The sequence below is a fragment of the Podarcis pityusensis genome (assembly GCF_964106645.2).
Source record: "Podarcis pityusensis genome assembly, chromosome: 7".
In the NCBI taxonomy this organism is placed as follows: Eukaryota; Metazoa; Chordata; class Lepidosauria; order Squamata; family Lacertidae; genus Podarcis; species Podarcis pityusensis.
Window position 1 is genome coordinate 181,452 of NC_138031.1, and position 27,165 is coordinate 208,616.

The window sequence follows — 27,165 nt, forward strand, 5'->3', positions numbered from 1 at the left end:
TTCCACTGCTGCCTCCGCCACGTGCAGCGCATTCCGTGTCAGGAGACCCTCCAGCAAGGGCAGCTATGAAATTCTACTGGATCAGGCCAAAGGGGCCCATCTAATCCAGCATTCTGTTCTCACAGTGGCTAACCAGATGCCTCAATGGGAAACCAACAAGCAGGATTCCAGCCCAGAGCCCTCTTGCCAGCAGCTGGCATAAAGGCACATTGTGAGCTCCAACTGGGAGGTGGAGCAGAGCTTCTGTGCCCAGCAGCCACTGAGAGCCCTTTCCTCCTCCATGAATTTGTCCAATCCAAACTGGTGGCCTCCTGAGTGAGGGAGTTCCACAGTTTAACTCTGTGCTCTGTGAAGAAGCCCCTTTCCTTTCCTTTATCTGCCCAACATTCAGCTTCACTGGATGCCCATAAGTCCCAGTATTACAAGAGAGGGAGAAAACTTTAATCTCTCAATTTTCTCCATTCCAAGCTTAATGCTATATATTTTTTCCCATATTTTAAAAAATGTAATTGCGTGTTTAACACAGAAAAAAGCCCACCCATCCCCCAATCATACAACTTTCATACCAACCACGACATACAACTAAATACCGAGTGACTTCCCTTCCACCCTTTTCCTGGTTTCTTTACTTTTCTACTAAATCGCATATTCCAAATTTTTAATCATCACATTTCTTCCTCTGTTAATTTCTATTCTGCTGGATTTACTCAAGACCTGCTATGTTATTTACCTGTTTATACCGGCTCTTAAAATATTCAATAAACATTTTTCAACCCTCCTTATATTCTTCACCATCCTTTTCTCTTATCCTACTCATTATACCTGCCAATTCTAAATAGTCAAGCTTTTAACTGCCACTCTTCCTTAGTGGGTACTGTACTCGTTCTCCACCTTTGGACCAGTGAATTTTTTAGCCACAGTGGTGGCATAAAATAATAAATTATTTTGTTTTTTAGGGACTTCTGTTGTGACAGAAGTCCAAGCGTAATTTTATAAACTTCTATCATGTCACCTCTGACTTGCCTTTTTTCTATACTCAAAGGTCCCAAGTGCTGCAACCTTTCGCCTTTCCTTTCAGCGGAGAGGATTGTTGAACCAGGAAGACCTCTCTGCAAAAGACAGGACTGGCCCCCCATCCTCCTTTTGATCCAGTTGTCTGCCTGCCTTCAAGGAGCACTTTCTGAATCCCCCCAAGACCCAGCCAGACCAACAGAGCCTTGGACCAGGAAGGACACCAGAGCCCCCACCCCACCTTCCCACTCCCACCATACCTAGACAAGGGGTTTCCACTGAAGTCCGCGATCTCCAGGGATTTGCAGAATTTGATGCTTTCAGGAATTTCTGGAATGTCTGCAGCAAGCGGGGCACAGAAGGGGCACAGTAATGAGGCTTCACCCACAAAGGTGCCACTCCTCAAGGGATTCAGAGCAGCAAGGCCATTCCCTCCCCACTGACAGGTCTTCGAAGAGCCTCCCTGAGAAGACCGGGGTTCAAATCCCCACTCAGCTCAATGAGTTACTCCAAGGGAGTGTGCTGTGAGGATCCAGATGGGCCAGCCTCACTTCCCTGCCTCCAGGTGCTTGGAGGAGGGAAGGGGGCCTTCTCAAGAGCCACTGCTGCTGGAACGGCAGGCAAGCCTGGCCAGGCTGAAGGAAGCTTCCGCAGCAAAGGCCGTCGTGAAGCACCCACAGACAGCTGCCAGCTGAGCTGGTTGCTGCTTGAGCCCAGACCACTACCCTCTGGGGCCCTGTCTCTGGGTCATGGCAGCAGAGCCTGGCCTGCAGCCCTGTGCTCAGCCCCCAGCCGTCAACACAGGAAGCAGCAGCCGTCCCCCTGCAGGTGCTCCCTGACTGACGGGCAGGTCGCTCTCCAGCAAAAGACCTCCTGCCAGCGGGGGCAGCGGGGGGCCCTTCTGCAGGCAAAGCGGGTCCTGTGCCCCTCGCGGAGTGGAGGGCTCAGGCTCCCACTGCAGGGAATGCCCAGGCCAAGAGGCCTGTCTGCCTCCCCCCTCCCCAGCATCTACCCACCATTGCGGGAGATGTCCAGCTCCACAAGCTGCATAAAGTTGGCCACCTCGGGGGGAAGGCGCTGAATCTCATTGTCGCTCAGCCCAAGCTTGCGCAGGTTCAGGAGTCGGAAGAAAGGCTGCGGGGGGAGAAAAAGGAGAGAAGTTAGCCGCTCTGCCAGAAAGGGCAAGCCCACCTCAGTGCCTGCCTCTGGGGCAAGCCTGGCAGACAAGCTTCCCTCCAGACCAGATCTGGGGTCATGGACACAGGACGTTGGGGAAGGCACAGGTGTGCCTTGGCTACGGGGAGTAAGGATGGCAGCAGCCCAATAGAGAACCGCCTCCCCCCCCCCCCGCCAGCCAAGTGGCTTCTCAGGGAGAACCTGAAGGGAAGGGAAGGAGGCAGCAGCAAGAGGAGCCTGAGGAAGAGGCGGTCTCTGCATCATTTCCCATGAGAGGGATGCCAGCCAGGCAGCTCCCAGGAGAAACACTCCTTTTGGGCAGCACTGGATGGAAAGAGCCCCGCAACCCTTGGGGAAAGACGTGGGTTTGCCAAACACAATTTCAAGGCCCATCCCGAAGAGCATCACCTCACTTTCCCCCAATTGGAAACAGTGCACACCTCTTTCTTTTAGTCCTAAAAGAATTCTGATGCACCATTTTTAAAAACCTGCCAGAAAACACCGAGACTCATCTGAGGATCAAAGGCAGCTGCAGCTGCAGCCATCACTTGCCAATAAAACCAGCCAAAGCTCAATGGGTTAGAAGCACCTTTGCCTGGGGCTGAAATCCCAGTGGGGGGGGGGGAGCTCTGCCCAGGCATGGCGGGGGGGACGGGGGACACAGAGCAGGGCTTCCAGGAAGCACATTAACGCGCAGGTGGGATTGATCACATAGCGGGAGGAAGCCGCCTGCCACAGAAGGGCGCTCAAGGTCCAAACAGACCATTTTGAACTGGGCCACCCAGGAAAACAGCTGGAAGGATGGCAGCAAAGAAGCCGTAAAGTCAGAGCCTCATGTGTCCCCTGCAGCCCAGCCCAGTTTAACATTACTGATAATAATAAAAGTTTGAACAAAGCTCACATAATGCTTGATTGTAAGAAAACTTCTAAGCATTTTACTAAAATATAAAATAAAACATCAAGATTGTGGATTAGAAATAGTATAAAATATTGAAAAGATGATTAAAATCAACGGTACCTAAAATGAAATCAAGCCAGAGAGATGTCTTGCCGAAAACAGAGGGAGGACAAGAAAGCCCCGAGCAGCAGAGGGAACCACCCCAACCACTCTTGGTTCTAGGAGGATCAGGAGGCTGGGAGTCACGCTGGGGAAACTGAGCAACAGAAGCCAAATCCCCACACAAGATGCAGAAGCCGCACACGCCAGACCACAATGTGGAAATGCTCCCCAGGTCCCCGTTTCCATGAAAGTGCAAACCAGGTTGTCCGTGGGATATTTGAACCCATAAAGTGTGGTTTGCGAGATCCCTCCAAACTAGGATTGATCCAGTTAAGGCATCCTGGCAAACTGTAACTGGAGGAAACCAGAAAGTCTCCTATTAAGGAGAGAAGGAGCACCCAAGCCATTTCTGATCCTCCAAATCACATCCTGCCAGGTTTGAGTGTCAGTTCACTGGGAGCAGACATTAACAGCCTCGCTGAACAAGCATGTGGTGATTTTCATCAAAAAGAGTATTTTAGTGTGAAGTGGAGGATTAAGTTGCTTTTATTTGTGTTTTAAACTGTTACTCAGTAGGAATCTTTACTGGCTCATTTTCAGCCTTGCATTTAAGCACTAGCCTGGCAACCACAGCAGGCCAGGAATTGCATGCAAGGACCAGGAGGGGGACAGGCCATAAAATGCCACCGAAAATGTGGCCAGACTCAGCCCCCTGGCACTGCTTGGGGGCCAAGCAAAGGAAGAGAAATAACTCAGAAGGGGCGCAGGACAGGCATGGGCGGTTAGACCTGCCCTATCTGCCCTCAGTAGGGTGGCGCTGTCGCCTAAACCACTCGTCATCATCCTTCATGCACCAGTAGCGGTGTAGTCATGCTGGCCACATGACCCAGAAAGCTGTCTGTGGACAAACGCCAGCTCTCTCAGCCTGAAAAGCAAGATGAGCGCAGCAACCCACGGTCATCTTTGACTGGACTTTACCTTTACCTTTACTTTTTACCTGCACTAGCATGCTGCAGGCTAAGGCTGGCCCTATCTCCCTGCCCTTCTCAGGCCAGTAACATGTGTGGGCTTATTTGCAAGCCTGCTTTATAAAGAGAGATGTGGCTTTGGATACAGCCAGTGGACACTGCAGAGGCAGGAGCGGAAATGGAAGAGGTAAGGCCGATTACCTTTTCCATCAGGGGGGGGGGGTAAAGTTGTCTTACTGCCCTGAAAGGATGAAGCTAAGTATCAGCCAGAACTGCAGTCAAGTCTGCAGAGGAGACCAAACCACTGGGGGTGATGGAGAGACCACCAGGCTGGCCAGGAAACCAGCCCCTTTGAGAGGGTCTCTCTGACGCAGGCAAAGGAGCCACAATTCTGCCCTTATGCTTTCCGGCCGTACTGGCTCCCAAATAAACTGGCAATTTAAAAGTCATAATAAAAGTAAATAAAATAAAACAAATAAATAAATAACAAACATCCCAAAACAAGTACAGTACATCACCAGATTTCAGAACTGTCACCTCCAGCCTTTAAAAAACATTCTAACAGGGCAGGCCTTCCTTGGCCCAAGTAACCTGGATGGTCAGCCTGGACAACTCAGCTGGTTACAACGTGGTGCTAATAATGCCAAGGTTGCAGGTTCAATCCCCATATGGGACAGTTGAATATTCCTGCATTAAAGGGGGTTGGACTAGATGATCCTCAGGGTCCCTTCCAATGCTACGATTCTGTAATTCTAACCTTCTTTGAAAAGAAGTCCCACAGCAAGGGCACCCGAAGAGAACCTGCCCACCAGCTGCAGAAGAAACTGCCCTGGAGCCTCACTAGGTGTCCTCCTTGTGGCAGCACACATGGGGGGGGGGGGTTCCTATAAAGTACCTGGGCCCAGGCAGTTTGCAGCCTTGGAAGGCCGAATGCAGCCGGGGACTGAGCCGGGGACCCGCAGCTCCTTGCATCCCCTCAAGCCAGTGACTGAGAGCAGGCAGGCTGCGGCACTCTGCCCTGCCTGCAGCCCCCAAACACTCCTCAAAGGCAGCGCCACCTAGAGCACCTTGAAGTGAGGCACCTGGCAGCTCTGCGGCTGCGGCTAAGGACAGGGCAGTGGAGAAAGGGGTCCCTTGCCATGGAAGGCACCCCAACATCAGGATGCGGAGCCTGACAAAGCGTATGCATCCAAGCTGCCAATACATCTTGTCAGGGGGAGTCAGAGCTCCAGGGTCACAAGTCCCCTCAGCACCCCCATCTCGGCCTTTTCCAGGAGGAGCTTCAGTCTCAGGGCCCTCGCCCACCGCACTGCTGGCAGACTCCCGGCCTTCACACAGCAGGGTGGAGTGGCACATCCCGGGGCAATTCTTGTTGGGGCGGAGCGACTGTCCCCAGAAACACCTTCTGGAACCTGCCGGGCAGGTAGGAGTGGAACCACTGCAAATCCAGGCTCAGCCACAGAAAGAGCCAGAATATCAGTTACAAAATTTTGCACAGTGAGCGGAAAGTGGCTCTCCCTTTCTCTCGTGATACTAGAACAGGGGTCAGCAAAATTTTTCAGCAGGGGGCTGGTCCAATGTCCCTCAGACTTTGTTGGGGGCCAGACTATATGGGGGGGGGGGGATGAACGAATTCCTATGCCCCACAAATAACCCAGAAATGCATTTTAAATAAAAGGACACATTCTACTGGACTGTCCGCGGGCCAGATTTAGAAGGCGATTGGGCCAGATCTGGCCCCTGGGCCTTAGCTTGCCTACCCATGTACTAGAACTCTATGGGATCATCCAAGGAAGCACCTGGCTGGTCACTGCGAGAAAAACCTGCGTTCTGATCCACAACCCGTCTATCTTTATTGATAGCCAAGCAGTATGCAAATAAATAGAGACCATCAACTGATGCAAGGAAGTGACTTCTACCAAAAAAGTTGCCTGAAGGCAGATTAATGTGGATCCAGATATTCTGCCTCATGCCAGGTAGATCTGAGCAGGCTGTGGAAAGTCAGCTGCTCACCTTCCCTGTGACCATGTCTGAAGTTACCCCGCCCAATGCACCCAGCTGCTTCCAAGCCGGCTGCCTGGCACTTGCAAAGGACGTGTTCAAGATCAACCCAAGCGCAAGGAGACTCCAGACAACAGCGACCACCTTGCTGCCCTTCCTCCTTCAGCTGGGCTGCTCTGGAATGGTCCTGCCTCTGCCCTGACCATCCCCTCTGCCCCTTGGAGCTCCTCTCTGCCTGTCCTGCTTGCCCAGGGGCAGACCAGAGCCCAGGGCTCACTCCCGGGCTGCTTTCCCTCCTTCCCTCTAGCAAACAGCCTCCTCCTACAGCCAGCCCCCTGGTGACAGACTCCACCCAGCTTTCCCTCACTGAACCAGAATTTCACCTTCTTAAGAAAGGCAAAAGGCAGCCTGCGCTCTGCAACAGGTGGAGAAGTGAACCTGTTTTCTGTCCCACAGACAGAAATGTTTTCTAAATGTCAGGTAGTTGTTTCCTTGACATCTGATGGGAGGGCGTTCCACAGGGAGGGCGCCACGACCGAGAAGGCCCTCCGCCCTCTAACCTCACTTCTCGCAGTGAGGGAATCTCCAAAAGGCCCTCAGAGCTGGACCTCTGTGTCCAGGCTGAACAATCGGGGTGGAGATGCTCCTTCAGAAGACTGGTCTAAAAGGAGAGAATTGGCAGCGCAGAAGATTTGTACCAGTCAAACCAGATTAAGGTGTCCCTGAACATCCAGAGGTCCAAAATCCAGACTGGCACCAAGCACGTTTTGCAACTGGCATGTGTCCAATTGCGACCATGTGGGGATCTCTGGGTGCCAGGCTGGTGACCAACATCTCCATCTGGCTGCCCCTACAGCTTTCTTAAGTAGGTAAGCAGAAGAGCTTCATTGTCGCATTGATATCCCACCTTTGTCTCAAAGTAGCACATAGTTCACCCCCTCCTCAGTTCATCCCTGCCATGACCCTGGGAGGGAGGTTCAGATGCTGCGACAGACTCCAAGGTCACCTGGTGAGATTCATGACTGGGTCGGGACTTGAACCCTGATCTCCCAGGTCCTGGCCCAACACACTAACCACTACAGCACACTGGCTTCCTAGAGTACTTCTGCTATGGGGTAGCTCGATAAATTAAGGAGCTAAAGAAATACGGGGAAAGCAAAATGTCACTTAGAGAAGGATCTGAAATACTGTATGTTCCTTGGAGCTAGGATTGTTTTATTGGATGTTTGAATGTGTTGTAAACTGCTTTGAGATTTTTTTATTTAAAATACAAAGCAGTATAGAACTGAAAGGAATACAGGTATCTTCCCTCTTGCACGCAATCAGCACACATGCTCCTGCTGACACACACCCCGTTTTGGGCACCGAAAGGGAGGGGGGAGGAATTCACACACCTCTCAGTGATGCAAGCGGCAGCCAGGAATCGAACCCCCCCCAATAAGGAGAGATTCCCTTGTAATAATAAAAAAGGTAAAGGTAAAGGTACCCCTGCCGGTACGGGCCAGTCTTGACAGACTCTAGGGTTGTGCGCTCATCTCACTCTAGAGGCGGGAGCCAGCGCTGTCCGCAGACACTTCCGGGTCACGTGGCCAGCGTGACAAGCTGCATCTGGTGAGCCAGCGCAGCACACGGAAACGCCGTTTACCTTCCCGCTGGTAAGCGGTCCCTAATTATCTACTTGCACCCGGGGGTGCTTTCGAACTGCTAGGTTGGCAGGCGCTGGGACTGAGCGACGGGAGCGCACCCCGCCGCGGGGATTCGAACCGCTGACCATGTGATCAGCAAGTCCTTCCTAGGCGCTGAGGTTTTACCCACAGCGCCACCGCGTCCCACAGTGTAATAATAAAGCACAGTGCAAAAAAAGACGCCTAGACATTTCATTGCAGCGACTAGAACCTAGCTTTAAGGTGCCATTTGGCAATTGGTTTATACCGTATTTTTCGCCCTATAGGACGCAATTTTTCCCTTCCAAAAATGAAGGGGAAATCTGGGTGCGTCCTATGGGGCGAATGCAGGCTTTCGCTGAAGCTTGGAGAGCGAGAGGGATCGGTGCGCACCAACCCCTCTCGCTCTCCAGGCTTCAGGAACACATCCGCAGCCTAGGCAGCCCTGCGGGAATTCCCGCAGGGCTCCCTACGCTGTGGATAGCAGCCTGCCGCCCAGCGCGAGGGGCGCCCTGAAGCAGAGTGCCCCGCCCGCTGGACAGACATCGGCCAGCCCCACAAGCTCGGGGGACAGCAAGGAGGCGCAGCGCTGCCATCCCGCTGTTCTTCGACCTGGTTCGGTTTCCCTGACCTGGTTTTGGGGGGGGAAATAAAGGAAAATATTTTTTCCTTTATTTCCCCCCCAAAAAACTAGGTGCGTCCTATGGGACGAAAAATACGGTATATCTGAGTTTCTAACTGCTTCTGAGGGATGGCAATGGGCTGCCTGCCACACAGAGCAAAATGCAAGGAAAGGAGGGCCCTCACCCACCCAAGCTGAGATGGACCAGCCCTTGGAAGCCAGGAGGGGGCACAGTGCCCCTTCAGCACCTCCACCAGCTCCAGCCTGCAGCCTGAATCTGCCCCTAAAAGACCTGAACCCTCAAAGCCAGGGCATTTCACAAACAAGAGGCTCCACTTTCAAAGGAAGGGTGGGAATAAAGAGGGGAAACTCCCCTCTCTTTTTCAAAGAGCAACATACAAACAGCACAACACGTGTGCTCCAAGTTGTTTGTGTTGAGAAACAAGACGGCCCTCTGCTGCAAAGGCAAGACTGGATGGGAGGTGGCAAAGTGGGTCAGGATGAGGCACCAGCAACTTCTTCTGCCCCCCCCCCCCGGCACAGACTGTGGAGCACCTTAAGATTTAAAAGCCAGGGTCACTGTTTCAGGGCTGCCTGCTGCCCACAGGCACCTGGCATGGGGGGCAGCTACATCCCATGACCTGAGAGCCACCCGCAGGGGCTTCCCCCCAGAACGGTGTGTCAGTGCTGCCTTCCTGTTCTGAGTAAAAAAAGCCATAAGTTCCTCTAGGCAAGGCGGCAGCTCAGTACCACCAGCGCCCCCAGCACTGCCCCTGGCGCCTTCGGCAAAGGATGTCAAGGGAAACCAGTGCAGCCTTGAATGGGGTCAGGTGCCCATCTCCTCCCAAGACAACTCTGATGCTCATGATCACAACCTCCCACCATGCCTGGCACCTCACATGGACTCGCAGGGCTCTTTCCAGGGGCAAGGAACTGGGCTCCATGGAGAGGCTGCCCCAAGCACCGTCCTCCTTCCAGCCGAGGCCAAAGGAAAGCTTGCAAGCAGAGCTTGAGTGCCACCGTTCCCCCCCCCCATGGACTGCCGTTGGCCCTGCTCTCCCCACTCCCCCCTCCACTGAGCCACGGGCAACTGGCGCAGCCAGTACACCCCCAGGGGAAGACGCCCAGCAAAGGGAGAACGGGCAGGAGGATCAGGCAGGGAAGTGCCAGAGGGGCAGATGAGGCTGCAGAGGAGAAAGTGCCAGGTGGCGTGTGGTGGGGGAGGGGGGCTCGGCATGAAAGCTTCAGGAAGGGTCTTCTGAAGGGGTTGGTTTCTGGGGTGGGGACAAATTCAATGTACCCCACACAAACACAGATGCTTGAGACAAGGTCCCTTGCCCTCTTGACTTCGAACCTCAGAGGGACTGAAAATGGACCACGGCTTTCCTAGGGCAAAATCTGGAGAAAATCTTCTTCCCAGGAGAAGCCCCAAGCACTGCCTGGAGCACCCGGCCCAAGGCTTGCAGCAGAACAAAGCTCCCCCCCCCCCGCACTCCCCACCTCCAGCCCACCCTGGTCCTCCGCTCTGAATGGCAGCACCATCACCCAGGCCAGGGAGGCCCAGGCAATACCTGCTCCCAACACATTTTGAGGCCGCCACCCCGGCAGCCACTCAACCACATCATCAGAGGGTTGGAAATGAAAAGGAAGAATGGCTGGAGGATAAAAGGATCAGAGCCAGGAGGCAGCTTCTCAGCAGCAGCAGACAAAGCCCCCGGCAGGAGGAGGTGGCTGTGAATGGCTAGCCAGGATTAGCAGTGAGCACCCGAGGCACCACCATCCTCACGCCCCCCCCAGGACACCCTGTGCCCCTCCCCCTGCTTCCCAAGATGGCAGCTCCCAGAGAGCCAGCCCCTCTCCCCTATGCTCAGTGATGAGGGGGTATTCAAGCATCACAATAGCCATCCCCGCCCCTCGGTCCCCAAGTGCAGCAGACGCCCCCCCCCCCGCGGGTCAAGAATAAGAGTGGCTTTGTCTGTCCGCTCAGGACTGCCTCTCCTCCCCCACGCCCCATATCGGGGCCTGGGAAGCACTGTGCAGGGCCTCACCCAGCTCCTGGAGGAAGCGGGGCAGGAGGGGTCTTGCAGGGGGCGACAGGGTCCCTGAGCAAGGCCCCTCCTGCTCTGCTCAAGGAAAGCTTCCCCAGACCAAGGCAGGGGCGGCTGTGCCAGGAGAGGGAGCCAAGCTGACTTCCAGCACCAGGGAGGGCAGAGCAATTCTTGCAAGGGGTAGAGGGCTTGCAATCAGAGTGTCAGCTCAGAGAGAGGGGCATTCCCAGCACAGGGAATGGCTCTCGCACAGCAGGGCTGCCTCCTCCTGCATTAGCTCTGAGAACAATGGGGGGGGGAACATGAAGCTCTCCTGGCCTTGGTGGCCTCCAGCGGGCCCTGCTTTTCTCCCCCTCTGCCTAAGGGGAGCATATCCTACACAAGGAGCAGCCGAGGAGACTGAGGAAGCCAGCCAGGCCCTTTCTATCCATACACACCTTTCCTCTGCTCTTCCCAGGAACGCATGGGAATGTCCAAAGGACACTTGAGGGCTAAAGTGTTGTGTTTTGCGGGAAAAGCTCCAGGGCTAAAAAGGGGGGGGTGCTTAGAAAGAGCGCTAACAACAACAACATCAACAACAACAACAACTTAAAGCAGGGGCCTGTGCCTGGAAAGAGTGGGACTAAGGGTAAGCATGGCTAAGCCCAGAGGCAGCAGACCTGCCAAGCTGCCAATCCACCGTCCTCATAACACCCACCTGGCTGAATGGCAAGCATCAGTAGAACAGAAGTAAAGGCCACAGCTAGAGTAGGAAGTAAAAGTAGCGCAGCAGCAGCCTGGTCAGAAAAAGACCCCCTACTGCCTCACAGGCAGGCAGGTAAGCAATGAGCAGCCGCCAGAACAGCCACTGCCGCCACAGCAAACCCACACAAACAGCAGCCCCTTTGGCTCCTTGGCTGCTGCAGCCGCCGCCGCTGCCTCCTCCTCCCGCAAGGCAGGCTAGCCGGATTTCCTGCTATTTAACCCTCCATTCTCAGGCCCCAAAGAATGCATATCAAATGCCTCAGGAAAAACACTCTGGCTGCCATTCCACAACATGCACACAGAGCTCCGGGCCCAGCCCTACCCTGGCCAGTGTGGGGTGGAGCACGGCAGCTGTGGAACAGTTGCACAAGAGGCTGGTGCCTGCCTGCCTGCCTGCCTCCCTCCCTCGGAATTCGGGGAAGCCCTGGGATTTGGCCAGGGCTGGGGGTGGGGACTGATGGCACCCCACTCAAGTCTCAAAGGATAGTGGGTGCTTGCTCAGCTAGATGTCCAGCTCTCCAGCCCACACCACTAAGAGGCAAAGGAGGAGGGCACCAACCCGTCCCAGCCAGAGTTCCTGACAATTCTGCTGTTTGCTCTTCACGGGTTTCTCGGTCCAGAACTGCTTGGTTTGCACTTACAGAAGGAATCCCCTCCCCGCTCTGCAGCTTCCACAGCCAGCAAAAGCCACAGCAAAGCCTTGGGGGGAACCAAGGAAAGGTCCACAACCTTAGGCTCATCCTGAGGGAAACAACTAGCTGGACTTCTGGCAGTGATGTGAGTCACTAAATGCCCTGGGATCTACACTCTCCTGCACCTTTGGGACTGATCTAGAGATAAGCCATCAGTGCCTCACAAGCTCCAGAGTCAAGCCCATCCCCCTTCCAGAGGGACTGGAAGACCAAGGCCAGGGTCAGGGGAACAAGGAAGCTTCAGACAACAGCACTGTGTGCTCCAGAGGGAGGGTTTAGTGCTGCAAGTTTCACTTGATTACATTTAACATGTCATTACCAACCTTAACTGTGCCCTAAAGGCGAGGAGGGTTAAAAAAAAAACCCCAAATGCTGGTAGGGGGAGCTCAAGAACCGCTGGCAGAAGCGGAAACACCTGAAGGCATCCACATGCTGCAAGGAAGCTGCAGCTCAGAGCTCTGCCCAAGGCAAGAGGCTGCGCTGGGGCCTCAGATGGTGCAGCAGCACCTGCTCACCTTGACTGGGAGCAGCCGTTGCCAAAGGGCTCACCCAGAGGCTTGTCTGGCTGTGGCATCCGCCTTGCAGCATCCACCGGTCTTGTGCGCTGCCTTGGGAGCACAGCTCACCTGTCGGCTTCCCATTGGATTTCACACTGAGCCTTGCACACTTAATGGCTCTAAATGAGTCCAGCACTCGCATAGATGGCGTATGGTTGCGCTACAGGCAGAGGAGAAGGGCAGCTCTGGGGGGTCCTGGGTGCAGGCTGAAGGACAGAGTGCCGGACCAAAGAGACTTAGCCGGGCCACATGTGTCAAAAGGGCCCCCCAGGGTCATCCAGTCCAGCCCTCTGCAACGCAGGAGTCACAGCTGAAGCATCCCCAGCAGGCGGCCTTGGCCCTCGCCCCCTCCCTTGCTGGGCAGGCAGGATTCCTGCATTGCAGGGGGCGAGGCGACATTGGAGGCCCGGCTCCTCCCCGCAGGGTCTCTTCTCGGGGCTGACCCCCTGGCAGGCGCCTGGCCTCGCTCGCTCGCCCGACTCCCCCGGACCCCTCCCCCCCCCCGCGCCCGGCACCTTGGGCAGCTCCCGCAGCTGGTTGGCGTCGAGCAGGAGCTCCTCGAGGGAGCGGCTGTAGCGGTAGACGTCGTCGGGCACGGCCTGCAGCGAGCAGTGCCGCCGGTCCAGCGTCTCCACCTGCCGGTTGCAGCGCCACAGCGGCGGCATGCAGCGGAGCATCCTCGCGGCGGCGGCCTCGGCCTCTCGCTCACGCGCGCGCTGCTCTCCGGGGAGGCGCCCCCCAGGGCCGAGGCGGCGGCGGCGGCGGAGCCATGAAGGGCGGCGCTGGCGGAGGGGCCTTCCTCTCTCTCTCGCTCTCTCCCTCGCTCCCTCTCGGCGCGGCCCTCCTCCCGAGACGCTGACCGGGCCCCGCCGGCACCTGGCGCCGCCCCGCCCCCGCGCCAGGCACGCTGGGAAAGGGCGCCCGCCTCGCCCTCCGCCCACGACTACCACTCCCGGCAGCCCCCGCGACCCGAGGCGCGGCCGAACTTCCGGGCCCGCTTCCGGACAGGGCCCCGCCCCCGCCTCTCGACGCCGCCCCTCAGGCTCGCCGGCATCCGCAGCTCCCTCTCTGGAAACAGATGGGTAGCCGTGTTGGTCTGCCATAGTCGAAATAAAAAAATTCCTTCCTGTAGCACCTTAAAGACCAACTAAGTTAGTTCTTGGTATAAGCTTTCGTGTGCATGCACACTTCTTCAGATACACTGGAAGTCAGGCTTATTTGGCATGGCGAGAAGACGACGCTTCTTGTTTCTCAAGCCGCTCCAAACCCAAGAGGCTTCCGCCTGCAAGGGCGACGACTTTGGCCCCCAAGACGCCTGAGCGGCCGAGTTTAGGGAACTGACATTCGCTGCAGCTCGAGGGGGGTTTTGCTGCACGGCGTGGGGAGGGAGGCGGTTCAGCGACCGTCCCAAACCTCCCTCGGCCCATCATTTCCTGAGGGTCAACTCTAAGGTCATCCTCTCCACCCCTGTCCCTAAATTACCAAACAATATTTGTTATCATTCCACCTCTTGCCTCAAAGCAGCTCACAGAATGAGAATTTGAAAACAGAATAAAAGAAACTTGTTGCTGCTCAGGTTGGGGAGGGGACACTTCAGAGCAAAGAAACAGGAAGGAGACACAAACACCCACCCGCCCCAGGTTGGGGGAGGAAGAGGGCATGGGGTCCACCACATCCACTTGGGGAAGAGGCACCCCCAACTACGGCCAAGCGGGCGCTTGGGAGCCTAGTCTCCAGACCCCAAAAGAGGACTTCCTTCTTCCTTTCCATTCTTCTTCCTCAGCAGGGGTTGTCCTTCTGTACATTTGACAACTGTAGCCTTGCATATATGTTTTCTACCAGCAAAGCTTGGTTGGAGGGACAGATCATTATTTTCTAGGTGGTACTTTATTCTGCTGCTCTCACACCCACCTTGAGAACCTTATGAGTTTGCAATCTATCCTCTGGGCCAGCCTTCCACCAGCTTGGTGTCCTCCCCAGAGGTTTTGGACCTAGCTCACATCATCCCTGACCACTGGTCATGAACTGCAGCCCAAAGCTAGATGGTGCGCCTGCCATCTTCATTTTCCCCAGAGTGCTGTGGCTTTGGCCCTATGTGGCTCAGGGGCAACGTTCCTGCTCTGTAGGGGAAGAGAGATGCTGGCCACGACTGCTGCCACCATCACCAAGCAAGGGGTATGGAGAGAGGACCAGAACATTCAACAGAAGGGTTCCTCATAATTGCCAGAAAGGGGGTGAGGTGGGGGAATGAACTGGCCCCCTTTCTTCATTCCCACCCCATAACTAAGTAAACACAGCCCATTCACTCCTTTCTGGCCATCTGGTAAAGGACAGGGGAGAAAGAGAGAGCGCGCGCAAAGTCTCTTGCCACTGGGAAGGGAATGCCCCACCACCACCACCACAATGGTAGAAAGGTTTTTCTCCTTGCACTTTTATCCGAAACTACAAATACATGACAGGAGCAAGAGATGCTGGCCCAGAAGCATCCCTGAACACAAAGGGGGTTGAGGAGAACAATAACAAAGTCTCTCTGGAGCAGAGTTCATGCGGAGAGGTCACTGTTGTCAAATCGCTCCTGATCATACACCTCGGCCACCACCTTCCGGCCAGCAAACCAGCGGCCATTCAGCGCCTGGATGGCTTTGTGCGTCTCTGAGGCCATGGAGAACTCAACAAAGATCTTGACAATGATTTCAGCATCCTCCTCCTCGCCCTGCTTCTCTTGGTAGATGATGACCCTGTTGACAGCCCCAAACTTGCCACACTCTTCTGTCACTTCCCCTTCCAAGTCATCGTCAATGTCTTTGGGGTCCACCATATTGCGCAAGACCATCACAGTTGACTGCCAGGAGAAAAGGAGAGCAAAATGTCACAACTCCACAAGACCCCTCCCTACCCACTCTGGGGTGGGGAAATCATCTGGTAGCTGGCTCCCCACACCCCAGCCAAAGGGTGTTGTCAATCTCACCCTGCACCACCTTCTACCACATTTCGTGTCCTGTCCCTTCTCCTCCCAGTCCCAAGGCAGAAAGCCAAGTGCAGCCAAGTTCACTGCCCTGGCCCCAACTCACCTCCTGCTTCCGAAGCAGCTTCTGCATGACCATGTGACGGGCGCTGCTGCCAGAGATGCTCATGTGCTCCTGCTCACTGAGCATTTCTGGCCTCTCAGACTCCTGGAAAACTTCCTCCTCTTCCTTCTCCTTCTTTACTTCTAGCAGGCCCAGTGTTGGGGGGCTGGCCAAGATGGGGTTCACCACACCCACCTGGGGAATGGTGACGGGAATGGGTGGGCGAGCAGGGGTCACGCCTGAAGGGAAAGAAACAGACCAAGGCATGAGCAAGAGCAGTGCCAGGCAACTCATATGCTCCAGGACCCTCCCTCCCTCCCCTAGCCAAGGAGCAGGGCACCCAAAAAGGGGGAGGCCAAACACCACCTGGGAGAATGCAGTAATGACAGATCATGGGAGGGAGCTCTGATTCAGGAACATAGCAAGCTGCCCTGATACCAAGTCAGGCCACTGGATCCATCCACTTCAGGACTGTCTACACTGGCTGGCAGCAGCAGCTTTCAAGTATTTCAGGCAGAGGCCTCTTTCAGTTCTAACTGGAGATGACAGGGATTGAAGCTAGAACCTTCTACATGCAAAGCAGCTGCTCTACCACTAACTGTTCTACCTCTTTCTCTGCCCAAGATCTTGGAGTCCTTGTCTGCCAGTCAGAAAAGACAATACTGGGCTATGTATAGGGTTGTGTTCTGACTTGATACAAAGCAGCTTCCCAATCCTCCTGAATGCAGCCCTGCTCAATCAGATCAAAGGCCCACCTAGTCCAGCAACCAGTTTTTCAAAGAAATTGTGCTGCTTTGAAAAATCACAAGGCAGGCATACACTCCACAACATGCAATATTTGTGAAGGTTCAATGACCATCATAGCTTATAGTCACTGAGAAAGCTGGCCTACACCAAATCTTCTATTAAAGGAAATATGGTCATTGGATGCCTTCTAACAGCGAGTTCCATATTCCAATAAGTCCCCTCTTATCTCTGCTGAACCTACTACCAGTGCCTCTTGCTAAGGTAATCTAAATTATTATTGCAATGAAGAAAAACTGCTTTCAGTCCACTTTCTCTATGCCATGAAATCATTTCAAAAACCCCTCATATGCCTCCTTGCTCACATTTCAATACTACAAAGCCTGAAACATTTCTGTTCCAGCTCTACAGTACCTTGTTTGTGGTAACATGGCCAGAGTTGTACACAGAGTAAATGAATTAATGTCCCATCATCTACAAACATGACTTCATTGCTCACCCCTATCTCCAACAGGTGTGGGCAAAGGGACAAAACACCTTAAACTGAGGTTGTTTTGAGACTCTCCCCAGAAGTACAAAGGCTACAAAGTACCTCCAAGTTGTAGCATGAGATTAACAAATGATTCTGGAGGTGCATGAAACGGATGTGCTGCAAGCATCTGGGGAGAGGGTGGCTGCAAGAAATTAGTGACTTCTTGCACTAGGCAAATGCATCCCCTGACATGATCTGTCCCCCAAACCAGGCTTTGCTGGTAGAAAACAGACTTCTCTTTCCCCTGCTATAGTGGAAGGCCCCAAATGCTGCTGCTGGTCCAGCCCCTTGGTCATGTTGTTCGCCCTTTTCTGAACTTTATACACCGCCCCGGTTGTTTATGATATAGTGGTTAAAAAGTACTTTTATAAGCCAACAAATCTTTGACATCTCTACAATATCCTTTTGAGGTGAAGCCACCAGAACTGGACACAGTATTCCAAATGTGGTCACATGATAGATTTTTGTAACAACATTATGAGATCAGCTGTTTTACTTTCAGTTCCTTTCCTAATGATCCCTAGCATGGAATTTGCCTTTTTACAGCTGCCACACACTGGGTCAAGCTCTTCACTGAGCTGTCCACTGCAGCCCTAAGGTCTTGGTCCTGGGTCAGTCACTGCCAGTTCAGACCCCATTAGCCTATGTATGAATTTAAGATTTTTTGCTCCAATGTACTTAACTTTCCCTTTGACTGAACAGAATTGCATTTGCCATGTTAAAACCCATTTAACAGTTTGGAGAGATCATTTTGGAGCTCCTCACAATCCCTTTTCATTTTAATCAACTTGGAACATTTGGCATCACCAGCAAACAGCCACCTCACTGCTTGCACCTAACTAATGAGTAAATTAAAATGCACCCATCCCAATACTAATCCTCGGGTGACTCCACCTCCTACATTGGTTCTACTCTCTGCTTCCTCTTCCTTAATAAGCTACAAACCTGCCCTCTGACCCCATGACCACTAAACTTATTCTGGAGTATTTAATGAGAGACTTTACCATCAGCTTTTCCAAAGGTTCAATGCACAATGCTGACTGGACCACCTCTATCTATAGGCTTGCTTACACTTTCAAAGAACTCTAAAAGGTTAGTGAAACTTTACATGTCCTGCTTGAGTCACAATAAACACATCGGGTTTCATGAGCAATGTGAGCAGCGTTTAAGCAGCAGAGAAAAGGGCCATTTCAGGAAATCAAAACCAGAACAGCCATCATACAGAGATGCTGTGGATGCCTCATCTTGAAAAGAACATCATGGAACTGAAGCAGGTGGAGAAAAAGACAAGCAAGATGATGAAAAGGCTGGAGCATCTTGCTTAGAAGGTTGTTGGCTTACTTTAGTGTAGATACATGATGGGAAAACACAGAAAAGAATGTTGGTGTGGAGAAGTGAGAGCAAACAAAGTTATTTTTGTTCTCCAATGAAATTAGACTGGCAGCAGGTTCAGGACACAAAAGGAACGACTTCTCCACACAACACACCTATGGAACTCGCTGAAGGCTTTAAAAAGAAGATTCAACAAATTCAGGAAGACCTCCAGCCTCCAAATGCCAGGGCCACCCTCACCTCCACACCCAGCATGTGAGACTTTCAGCGCCCTGTCTCCAGACTCACCTGTGATTACACCTGGTGCTTGGGCAGCCATCACAGCCTGCGGCAAAGCGCCCAGGGGCTGTGCTAAGGTAAGTGCCGGCGTCACCAGCCCTGGAGTTGTTAACGTGCTGAGGACGGCAGCTCCTGTCACACCTGCCACAGCTTCCTACGGAAGGAAAGGCAACAGCACCACATCAGACCTGCCCAAGGAGCCCTGGCCCTCCTTTTCCAAGCACCCAAAGAGGCTTGAGGGCCCACAAACTGTCTTCAGCGCTACACCCACCAGCACTCATGGCAGTCCGAAACAAGAGAGTCCAAGCAGGTTGCTCCAGCCCCTAGAGATGCTCTAGGCAGGTGCAAGAATGTGATGGAAGAGATGTGTGCACGTGTGCAACCTGTGCCTGCAAAACCCAGACGACGGAGCAGCACACACGGCTCAATGCTAATGTTCAACTCCACTTCTTACCTGAGCTGTGATCTTTGCTGTGGCAGCAGCGGCTGCGACTGCCGCTGCTGGGGGCAAGCCTCCTGGAGTGGCAGGAGTCAAGAGCGGCATAGGGGGCGTGACAGCTTTGCCCACTCGGAGGTACTGGCCCCCCAAGTCAAAGAGGTTCATGGACGAGACAGCATCTTGCGAAGACTGTGCCTTCTCATATTCTGCAAGAAGAGAAGATGGCGATTAGAGGGCAGCTGCCCCATACCAGAGTGGAGTTTGCCCTCTCCACTGACAGCCCACTTACCAATGAATCCGTAGCCTTTGTGCTTCCCTGTCGTGGGGTCCCGGGCCAACGTGCAGGACTTGATCTTCCCAAAGGCCTCAAAAACACTCTTGATGTCATCATCCGAAAGGTCCTGGTGAACTGAGGCCACGTAGATGCGGTTGAAGGCCCGTGCCTCCTCCGCCAGCTGGTCGATGATGGGCTGGGCCTGGCCAATGTTGCTGGGCCTCCCCACCTGCAAAAAAAGGGCTTTTGTCAGAGGCGCAGGCGAGGCCTGGAGGGCAGCCTCTCAGGGACCACTGGCCTGGCTTGCCCAACAGACGTCCCTTGCCTCGAGGGGGACAGACATGCATGCCACCCACCCAACACTCTCCTGACACTGCTGCACACACAATTCTGCAGGGAGCCCCCCAGAAGACAGTGCTGGGTACAAGTGACTGCTTCCCTCTGGACAACAAGCAGGCAACTAACGGGCCAGAGGGGAGGGGAGGTGTGCTTGGAGGTGAGGGAGTCCAGCCCCTGCTGAAAATCCAGGTGAGCGGGGGGTGGGCACCAAACAGATTTCCAATAGGGGGAGGGAGTCAGCATGGGGCTTCCATGCCTGCAGAGTCCTGTCCTGTCCTGGCAGGGAGAAAACCGAAACAAGTGAACCGAGAGGCAGTCAAATGGGCAGCAACACCACCCTGTCAGGGCCAGGGAGAGCTACCTGCTGGCACTTGTGTGTACCTTGATGTTCCGTCCCCCCAGCATGACGGAGTTCATCTGCTCCAGGGCCAGCTGAGCAGCTTCAGGCACCTCATATTCCACAAAAGCAAAGCCCTGCAAGGAAGGAGGGGGAGAGAGTGTTGTTCACAACCCATGCCAGGGCCCTCGCGCCGCGCCCCTCCTGAAGGGGCTCACCCAACTGGCTGCAACACAGCAGCACCAACCTTGTGCTTCATGGTCACAGAGTCCCAGGACATGTCGATGCTCTTGATGGGGCCGAAGGGGGCAAAGGCCTGACGGATCGTGTCCTCTCCAAGCTCATAGTAAATAGAGCCCACGTAGACCCGGCACATGATGGCCAGAGCCCGCTGCCTCTGGGCTGCCATCTGTATCAGAGAGAAGGTCTGGCTGGTCAGCTTGGGGGGTAGCTGGAGGGGCAAGGACAGCTCTTCCCCAACAACCCCGCTTTCCTTTCCCGCCCCCAACACCCCCCAGCAGCGAAGGGAAGCTCCGAGTCTCAGCAGCCCCAGCCCAGCCTGGCCCACCCAAGCCATCTCATCTCACTCCTGCAAGAGGAACCTGCCACATCCTACTGCAGACAGAAAGGGGTCAACCACCTCCCATGGGGCAGCAAGAGATCCAGCTTCAGTCTTCATCTGACAAAACCCTCATCCCCCAAGACAGGCCCCATCGGAAACAACCAACAGTCCACGTGAAGGGGTCATTTCCGCTGCCTGCGCTCCAAAGAACGGGCTGCTGTCCCAAGCACGGGCCATAGTCATGCGTCTCCCTGTCCCTCCCCTCCACATACTGTCTTGGCTGGAGCCCTGAGCCAGACACCCTCAGCTGGCGTCCAATCCCAGGTTTGCCACCACCCAGCTGCTGGCCTGCAGTGGCACACAAGGCTACTGTGGAAACCCAGCCGGACCCTGAAGCAGTTGCACTCCCGCGCCTGCACATGGGGCCAGCAGAAGGAACTGCTCTCTGGGATCAGGTGGGGAGAGGAGAGTCCAATGGCCAGGGACACGCACTGGCTGCCCAGAGCCACGTGGACTTTGTGCAACGGTCAGGGCTGCCCTGGGGCCCCCAAGGGGCCCCGCAACGCTTCTCTGGCAGGAAGGAGCCTGCATGATCCAGGAGACCAAAAGGACGCAAATAAGGCCCGCCCTGATCACTCCTTCCTTCATTGCTCCCTCCCTCCCTCTCTTTGGGACAGAGGCTGAAGACCATGCTAGAAGAGAACTGCATGGGTGAGGCAGTGGACAGCTGCAAGCCAAGCCTGCCTTCCCTATGCAAAGTGAGCCGGTCTGGGGCCTGTGGGGCCAGCAAAGGGCCCCCTCTCTGGAATGGGGCTCCCAGCTGCAGACCAAGGAAACTAGAGCCACAGGGCAACCTCGAGGACCTCATCACACCTCCCAGCATTCAGGAGCCAGCAGAGCAAAGAGTTAGGGAGAGATGCTGCATGCACTCGCAAGGGAAGCACGTGGGGGCGAGGACAACCATCCCCAGCCCGCCCCAGGACCTGCCACCTGGGCTGCCTGCTCCCCTCCCAACATAAGCAGGGAAGCGACGGGCAGCTCCTATGAGGTGCCACGGGTGGGTGGCCAGATGCACTGCAAGGCCGCCAGCCAGTTACTCGCTCCCGTGGAGACCTTGCCCCACCAATGCTAAGCTAAACCCAGGCTCCCAGCCCCAGAAGAGCGGCCGGTACCCTCTGTCAAATCCAGAGGCCAGCCCTCAAGGGCATTTCTGCCCTTCTGTGCTCAAAGGCCGGACTCTTCAACGGCTCCTGGAGGGCTCAGTCTGTCTTCTGCCTCCCTGTCCACCACGCAGCAGTAACCGGGATGCCTCAGCAAGCTCCACCCCCACCCCATGCACAGTGTGGCACAAGGGCCTGGCAGGAGTCCAGGCCCTGCCAAGCGCTCAGGCTAACCCTGCCGTGCCTCAGTACAGCTGGAGGAGGCTCTGTGAGGTGTCTGTGCAGTGCTTAGGCTCCAGCTACAGGAGCAGGGGCGGGTGCCCTCCCAGCCCGAGCCCTGCGCATGGCGAGGCAGAGGGAGGACTGGCAACTGCCACCTCTCTCTCTCCCACCCCCGTAAACACTGTCCTAGCAGTGTTCTCCCGGGAGAGCAGTCCAACTTGCCCAGAGGGGCCTTCACTGCCCCAACACCCAGCAGCCAGGCCTCTCGCGTCCCGTGCTGGCCCACTGGTGAGTTACCTTGGCAGTTACTTTTAGGTCAGGACCTCAGCATCCCTAGAGAGGTGGCTCTCCCAGCTGCTTGGCTCTAAAGCTCTCTCGCTCTTTCTCTCTCTGCCCAATGCCTCCAACGGCCCCGGCTGCCCCCAGCCCACGGTCTTCCTTCTCTGGGGAGCTAACACTTGGCCTGGGTTGGTGGGGCGTGTCCAAAGCAGGTGGGTATGTGGAGGGAGAGGGAGGGAGGGGGAGGCCACAGCTACGTCCTCCCCTGTGCTAGGCCCTGACTAAGACCAAGTGCCCCAGAAGAAGTGAATGTGTCTATTGACCGATTGTAAAGGTGAGAGAGGATCTCCAAAGCCCATTGTCACTGCTGCCATCTGAAAGACAGTAAAGACAGAGTTCAGTCTGTGGGAGCTGAGCATACGACGGCTTTTCGTCAAAACTCAAGTGGAAGAGGCCTCTCCTTCCTTCTTTCCTCCTTGCTTGCCTGCCGCTGCCGCCTCCACCTCCTCGCTGCACAGCCCCTGCCAGCCCCAGGGAGCAAGGGGGGTGTTTCAGGACAGGCGGGGCTCCTCTTTGACCCTCAACAGCTGCCTAATTGCAGGGAGGTGCCCCCACCCAGTAACCCAGAGCTGCCCAAAGGGCCTGGCCCCAGTGCCCCCACCCCCAATCTGTGGCTCTTGAGCAAGAGGGCTTCACCAGCAGCTACAGACCCCTCTTGCACTGTAAGGCGACTGCCACTCCCTACCCCTGTCAGTGTGAGGACGATGTACCCAGCAACCCCAGGCACCCCCTTCTAGGCAGGCCAACAGCAGGACTCCCAGCTGGGAGCCCAGCTCTCCTCCTTCAGCAGCTAAGCTTCCCCTACCCAGGCAATGAATGCAAGCAAGTGTGTGGGCCTGGGAGCTAGCGGGGGGGGGGGAATACAACACACTCCAATTTCGCAGCGGAAATGGAAGCTAAAGTACCTGGCTCCAGTCACATCTCAGGGCTGTGCAGTGGCTCTAAGTGCATAAAGGGATCCACCTTGGGGGAGGGGGGAGGAGGGAGAGGCAAAGGCAGGGCTTCCCTGGGTGGTGCCTCACCTGAAGGTTGGTGAGCTGCTGCTGTTGGTGGGCAATAGTCTGCTTCACCAAGACACTCTTGATGCTCTGCTCCATTGCATACTTCTTGGCCTGAAGGGGACAGAAAGCCCAGAGTCACAGAACAGACATCCGCAGCGACAACAAACTGGGGTGCACCACACCAGCATCCTCAAAGTGTGAGGCATTTCCCAGCACTGCAAGCACAGAGGACTACCCCCTCCTCCTCCAGAGCCCACCTGCCTGAGACCAGTTCCCCTCCATCGACAGGTTGGTAGTCAGTGGCTGTTGCCCAATGCTGACTGAGAAGCTCAAGACCCGCCCCCCATCACCTTCAAAGCTATTGGAGTTGTTTGCCAAGGGGGCCTAGACGCACCAAGTGGACATCTAGGGATGGAGGAGCGGGCTAGCCTGCCTTCTACTCCCCATGAGCTGTGATGCTTTCTAGCATCATTACGGCTAGCCTTGAGAGAGAGAAAAAGCAGGCAAGCCGCAAGGCCCCTGCTGGTCCACTCACCTTCTGAAGAGCCTCCTGCTGCTCCGGGGTGAGAGGAGGGAGTCCCAACTTGGCTGCTGTGCTTTGTCCATTTTCTACCTTGACGGTCTCTGTGCCCTGCAACGAAAGAGACACTCATAAAAGGTGGCCAGGCCTGAGCAGTGCTGCAGGGAAGTCTGTGCTGCTTCAGCAGGGAGAGCAATGAGAAGACAGAGGGAAAGTCTCTGAGCCTCCCTCAGAGAACCCAGCTTTCTTCTTCTAGGAGTGATTGCCCACCCCATCCCAAAAAGCCGCCATGTGATCCCGATGTGTTGCCATTGTATCCTCACCACTGCTGCCACCCTCCAACTTTCCAGAGTGCCTCTGAAGAACAAGCTCTAGTTCAAGGATGCACACATGGCCCCATAGCCCAGCAGCAGTACTCAGAAAGGACCCCCACTGCTTAGCCACACGTGCCTCTCTCCATATGTGGTAATGCAGCAACTGCAACACCCAGAGGTCTCATCAGGCAAATACTTGTTGGAACAGCAAAGGAGGCTGCAGTGCAGCAGCACAGAGCAAAAACATTTCACTTTCGTATAAGAGCTGCACATATCCTGTGGAAGTTTCCAAACCACTCAAGACAGAGAGAGATGTGGCTGCTTTACACACTGTGGGGCCCTCACCCAAATTGTTCAGAACATATGGCAACCCTGAACATGTAACCAGATCCAGGAGGCAAGGAAGTGAGCGGCAATCTACAAAGCACCTTGTCTTCAAGACGCACACAGGATCCTTAAAGTAGCATGCAGAGAAGGGGGCTGGCATGGTGACCCAGAAGGTGAGATGGAGGCACGCAAAGTGTTTTGAGAGAGACAGGCCAGAAGCTACCTTGCAGAACACCAGAAGCAGATCAAGGGAGACAACTGATCCACCTAACTCAGTATGGTCTACCCTCACAGGAGGGCAAAGGTTGGGCAAATATATGACTTGACTGGGAGCTTGAAAAAGTGCGAGGAAAGCGGTCCAGGAGGATTTCCTTAAAGACCTTCCAGATAAACTGAAAGAGGTTGAGGACAAAAACAAGAGGATGGTAGGTAGACTTTCCTCTTAACAAAGGAGAAAGGCAGCCTTGGGAGGGAGCGCTAACACAAGGACTAACAAGTGAACTGATGGTGACTGCAGGATTAGAGCAAGTGGTTCCATGTAATCCGGTGTTCCACTCTCACCTACCTATCTACTCCCCTTTTACAAGCACCTGAGCCAGGCACAAGCGCATCTTGTGGCAATGACTTAGTAACATAGGTGCAACCTATCAAGTTGGAGGTACATTTATACCAGACTGTCATAAGAATGCTCCTGCAGGATTAGTCTATGAGGCCCATCCTGGCCTTACAGAGGCCAACCAGATGCCTCTTCTGGGAAGTCTGCAAGCAGGATTTGAGCACAAGAGCTTTCTCCCCTCCTGTGGTTTTGAGCAACTGGTATTCAGAAGCACTGCTGCCTCTGCTTGTGACTCTATTAAAGCCAAACCGGTCCAAACATCATTTCACTTCTTCAGCTGTTCTGTGAAATTTTTCCACTGTTACCACGTTATCACTGCTTGGGAAGCGACATGCCTGTGTTATAGCACCACAAAAGAAGGAGAAAAAACAGCAACCTACAACATGTGTGGTAACAGAAAAGGGTAGGACCTGCCATGACAGTTTGCTCCAGAACTCTTGCAGGTGCAGACAGTGCTGGAAGGGGGGGGGGGTCAGGACACAAATACACAGCGAATAAAGGGGGGTCTGGAGGGCAACAGCTTAAAAACATAGGATCCTGGCTCAGCACAGCATCCTCTTCTCACAGTGGCCAACCAGCTTCCCCCAAAGCGAAACGCGCAAGCAGGACACTGTCCCCTTATGTGATTTCCAGCAGCTGGCATTCAGAAGCACTGCTGCCTCCAGGACACAGAATAAGCATCCTGGCTTGTAGCCATCGATAGACCCCTCCTCCTCCTCCCCCGTGAATTCGCCCAATCCTCTTTTAGAGCCACCCAGGTGTCCCGCCTCCCCTGCTGCGGGAGTGAGTTCCGTAGTTTCCGCCGCTGCTCCTGCAGATGGCGAGGGGGCTTCCCCCCCCCCCCGCACCTGATAACGGCTCCGCTCTAGAGCCGGGGATGCCGCCAGCGGCTGACTAAGGGGGGGCAAGAGACAAGTCCCGCCATGCCCCGGGGAGGAAGCATTTCCTCCGCCGCTAATTAGTGGGGGGGGGAGTGAGAAGCGTGCCTTCCGTCCCCCCCCCAGGAGGGGCCACGGAAAGGGCCGCTCCTCCCGGGGGGCCGGGATCCCTTCGCTGCGGCAGTCAGCGCCAGGCGGCGAGCGCCCTCCAGATGCGCATGCGCCAGGAGGTCTCCTTCTCCTCCCTCCCTCGAATACGCCGGAGCGCTGGCTTCTCCTCAGCGACTGGGAGGCCAAGAACTACGCGCCCCACCGGCCGCGGCAACTGTGGCCCCGTGCGCCGGGCGGGAGAGAGGCGCGGGGCATGCTGGGGGATGTAGTCCCGCAATCTTCCCCCCCGCGCCCGCTGCCCGCGCCGGGATAACTCTGAGGCTCAGGCGGGGGCAGTTCGGCGGCGGCGCCCCCGCGCCCCGAGCACGACGGCGGGGTATTCTCCGCGCCGCCCACCCTCCTTCCCGCCCGCCTAGCCCTCACCCGCCGGCTGAGGAGCGACTAGCTCACCAGAGAGATCGCCGTCGTCGCCGCCATCTTCCCCGACTCCTCCTACCCCGAGTGCGAGGCTCTCGCGAGAACTAAACTGCGCGAGAGAGAACGGGCCGACCGACTTCCGGTTACTGGGGGGGGTCTCTCGCGGACGGGGCGGGGGGCGGTGACGACACAGGGGGGAGACCGACCGTCTGAGAGCGCGACGGCAGACGGGGAGAGCGGCGCTCCGCCCCGCCGGGTGGCCAGGCTCCCGCTCCGAGACTCGGCACCGCGTTCGAGATTTGCCTCAGCGGTGGCCCCGGGCTCCGTTTCGCATTTTCCCGCCCAAAGACAGGCGGCTGCGGCCCAGTCAGAGCCTTCGGTCTCCGATAGGACGGGACACCAGGAAGTCCCGCCTCCGAGTGATGCGTTTGACAGACCGCGGCAGACTTCGGGCCTCGTGGGCTCTCGCGACAGCTGGAAGGCTGCTGCTGCTGCTGCGCCGCCTGGCTGGTCCGCCGCGGGACTCCCGGCCCTGTCCTCTTCTCGCCATTCGCTGGAAGCTTAGAAGAATGTTGACTTTTTTAAAAAAATAAGTTTTTATTAAATGTTAAATTTATATTCAACATATTAATCATATCAAAGAAAATACAATAAAACAAAACACCCCCCACCCGGTGACTTCCCCTTCTGGCTCTTTAACTATTAGCTACTTCTGCTTAATTTTATCTTATTTTTCATCTTTTAGCCGAGTGCTCTTATATTCTTAGCATTTTTATACCAAATTTCCTTCCGGTTCCAACATCTTACTTTTAATTAATTTCCATATTGTTGACATTGTTAGACTATATGGATTACAACATTATCATGATGG

At 55.2% G+C, this 27,165-nt stretch overlaps 2 protein-coding genes across 3 annotated transcripts in view; both read right to left on the reverse strand.

The window, feature by feature from the left end:
- Positions 1-13,369, reverse strand: part of SCRIB (scribble planar cell polarity protein) — a 56,057-nt gene extending 42,688 nt beyond the window's left edge. Inside the window, 3 exon segments of the mRNA XM_081013948.1 lie at positions 1,272-1,350; positions 2,028-2,145; positions 12,999-13,369. Of these exon segments, the coding sequence (XP_080870074.1) occupies positions 1,272-1,350; positions 2,028-2,145; positions 12,999-13,160 (359 nt within the window). The 5' untranslated portion in view covers positions 13,161-13,369.
- Positions 13,370-14,898: 1,529 nt separating this feature from the next.
- PUF60 (poly(U) binding splicing factor 60) lies at positions 14,899-26,484 on the reverse strand. Of its 2 annotated transcripts, XM_081013925.1 has the most exons (11): positions 26,328-26,484; positions 23,647-23,742; positions 23,133-23,222; positions 22,374-22,424; positions 20,075-20,236; positions 19,872-19,964; positions 19,167-19,380; positions 18,893-19,083; positions 18,448-18,592; positions 15,555-15,790; positions 14,899-15,325 (listed from the first exon to the last, which is right to left on the reverse strand). In XM_081013925.1, the coding sequence occupies exons 1-11, from the start codon at positions 26,352-26,354 to the stop codon at positions 15,026-15,028; spliced, it is 1,605 nt and encodes a 534-aa protein (XP_080870051.1). In that variant the 5' UTR covers positions 26,355-26,484; the 3' UTR covers positions 14,899-15,025. The 2 variants fall into 2 exon arrangements, with proteins under 2 accessions (XP_080870051.1, XP_080870052.1); XM_081013926.1 differs by lacking the exon at positions 22,374-22,424.
- Positions 26,485-27,165: the final 681 nt, after the last annotated feature.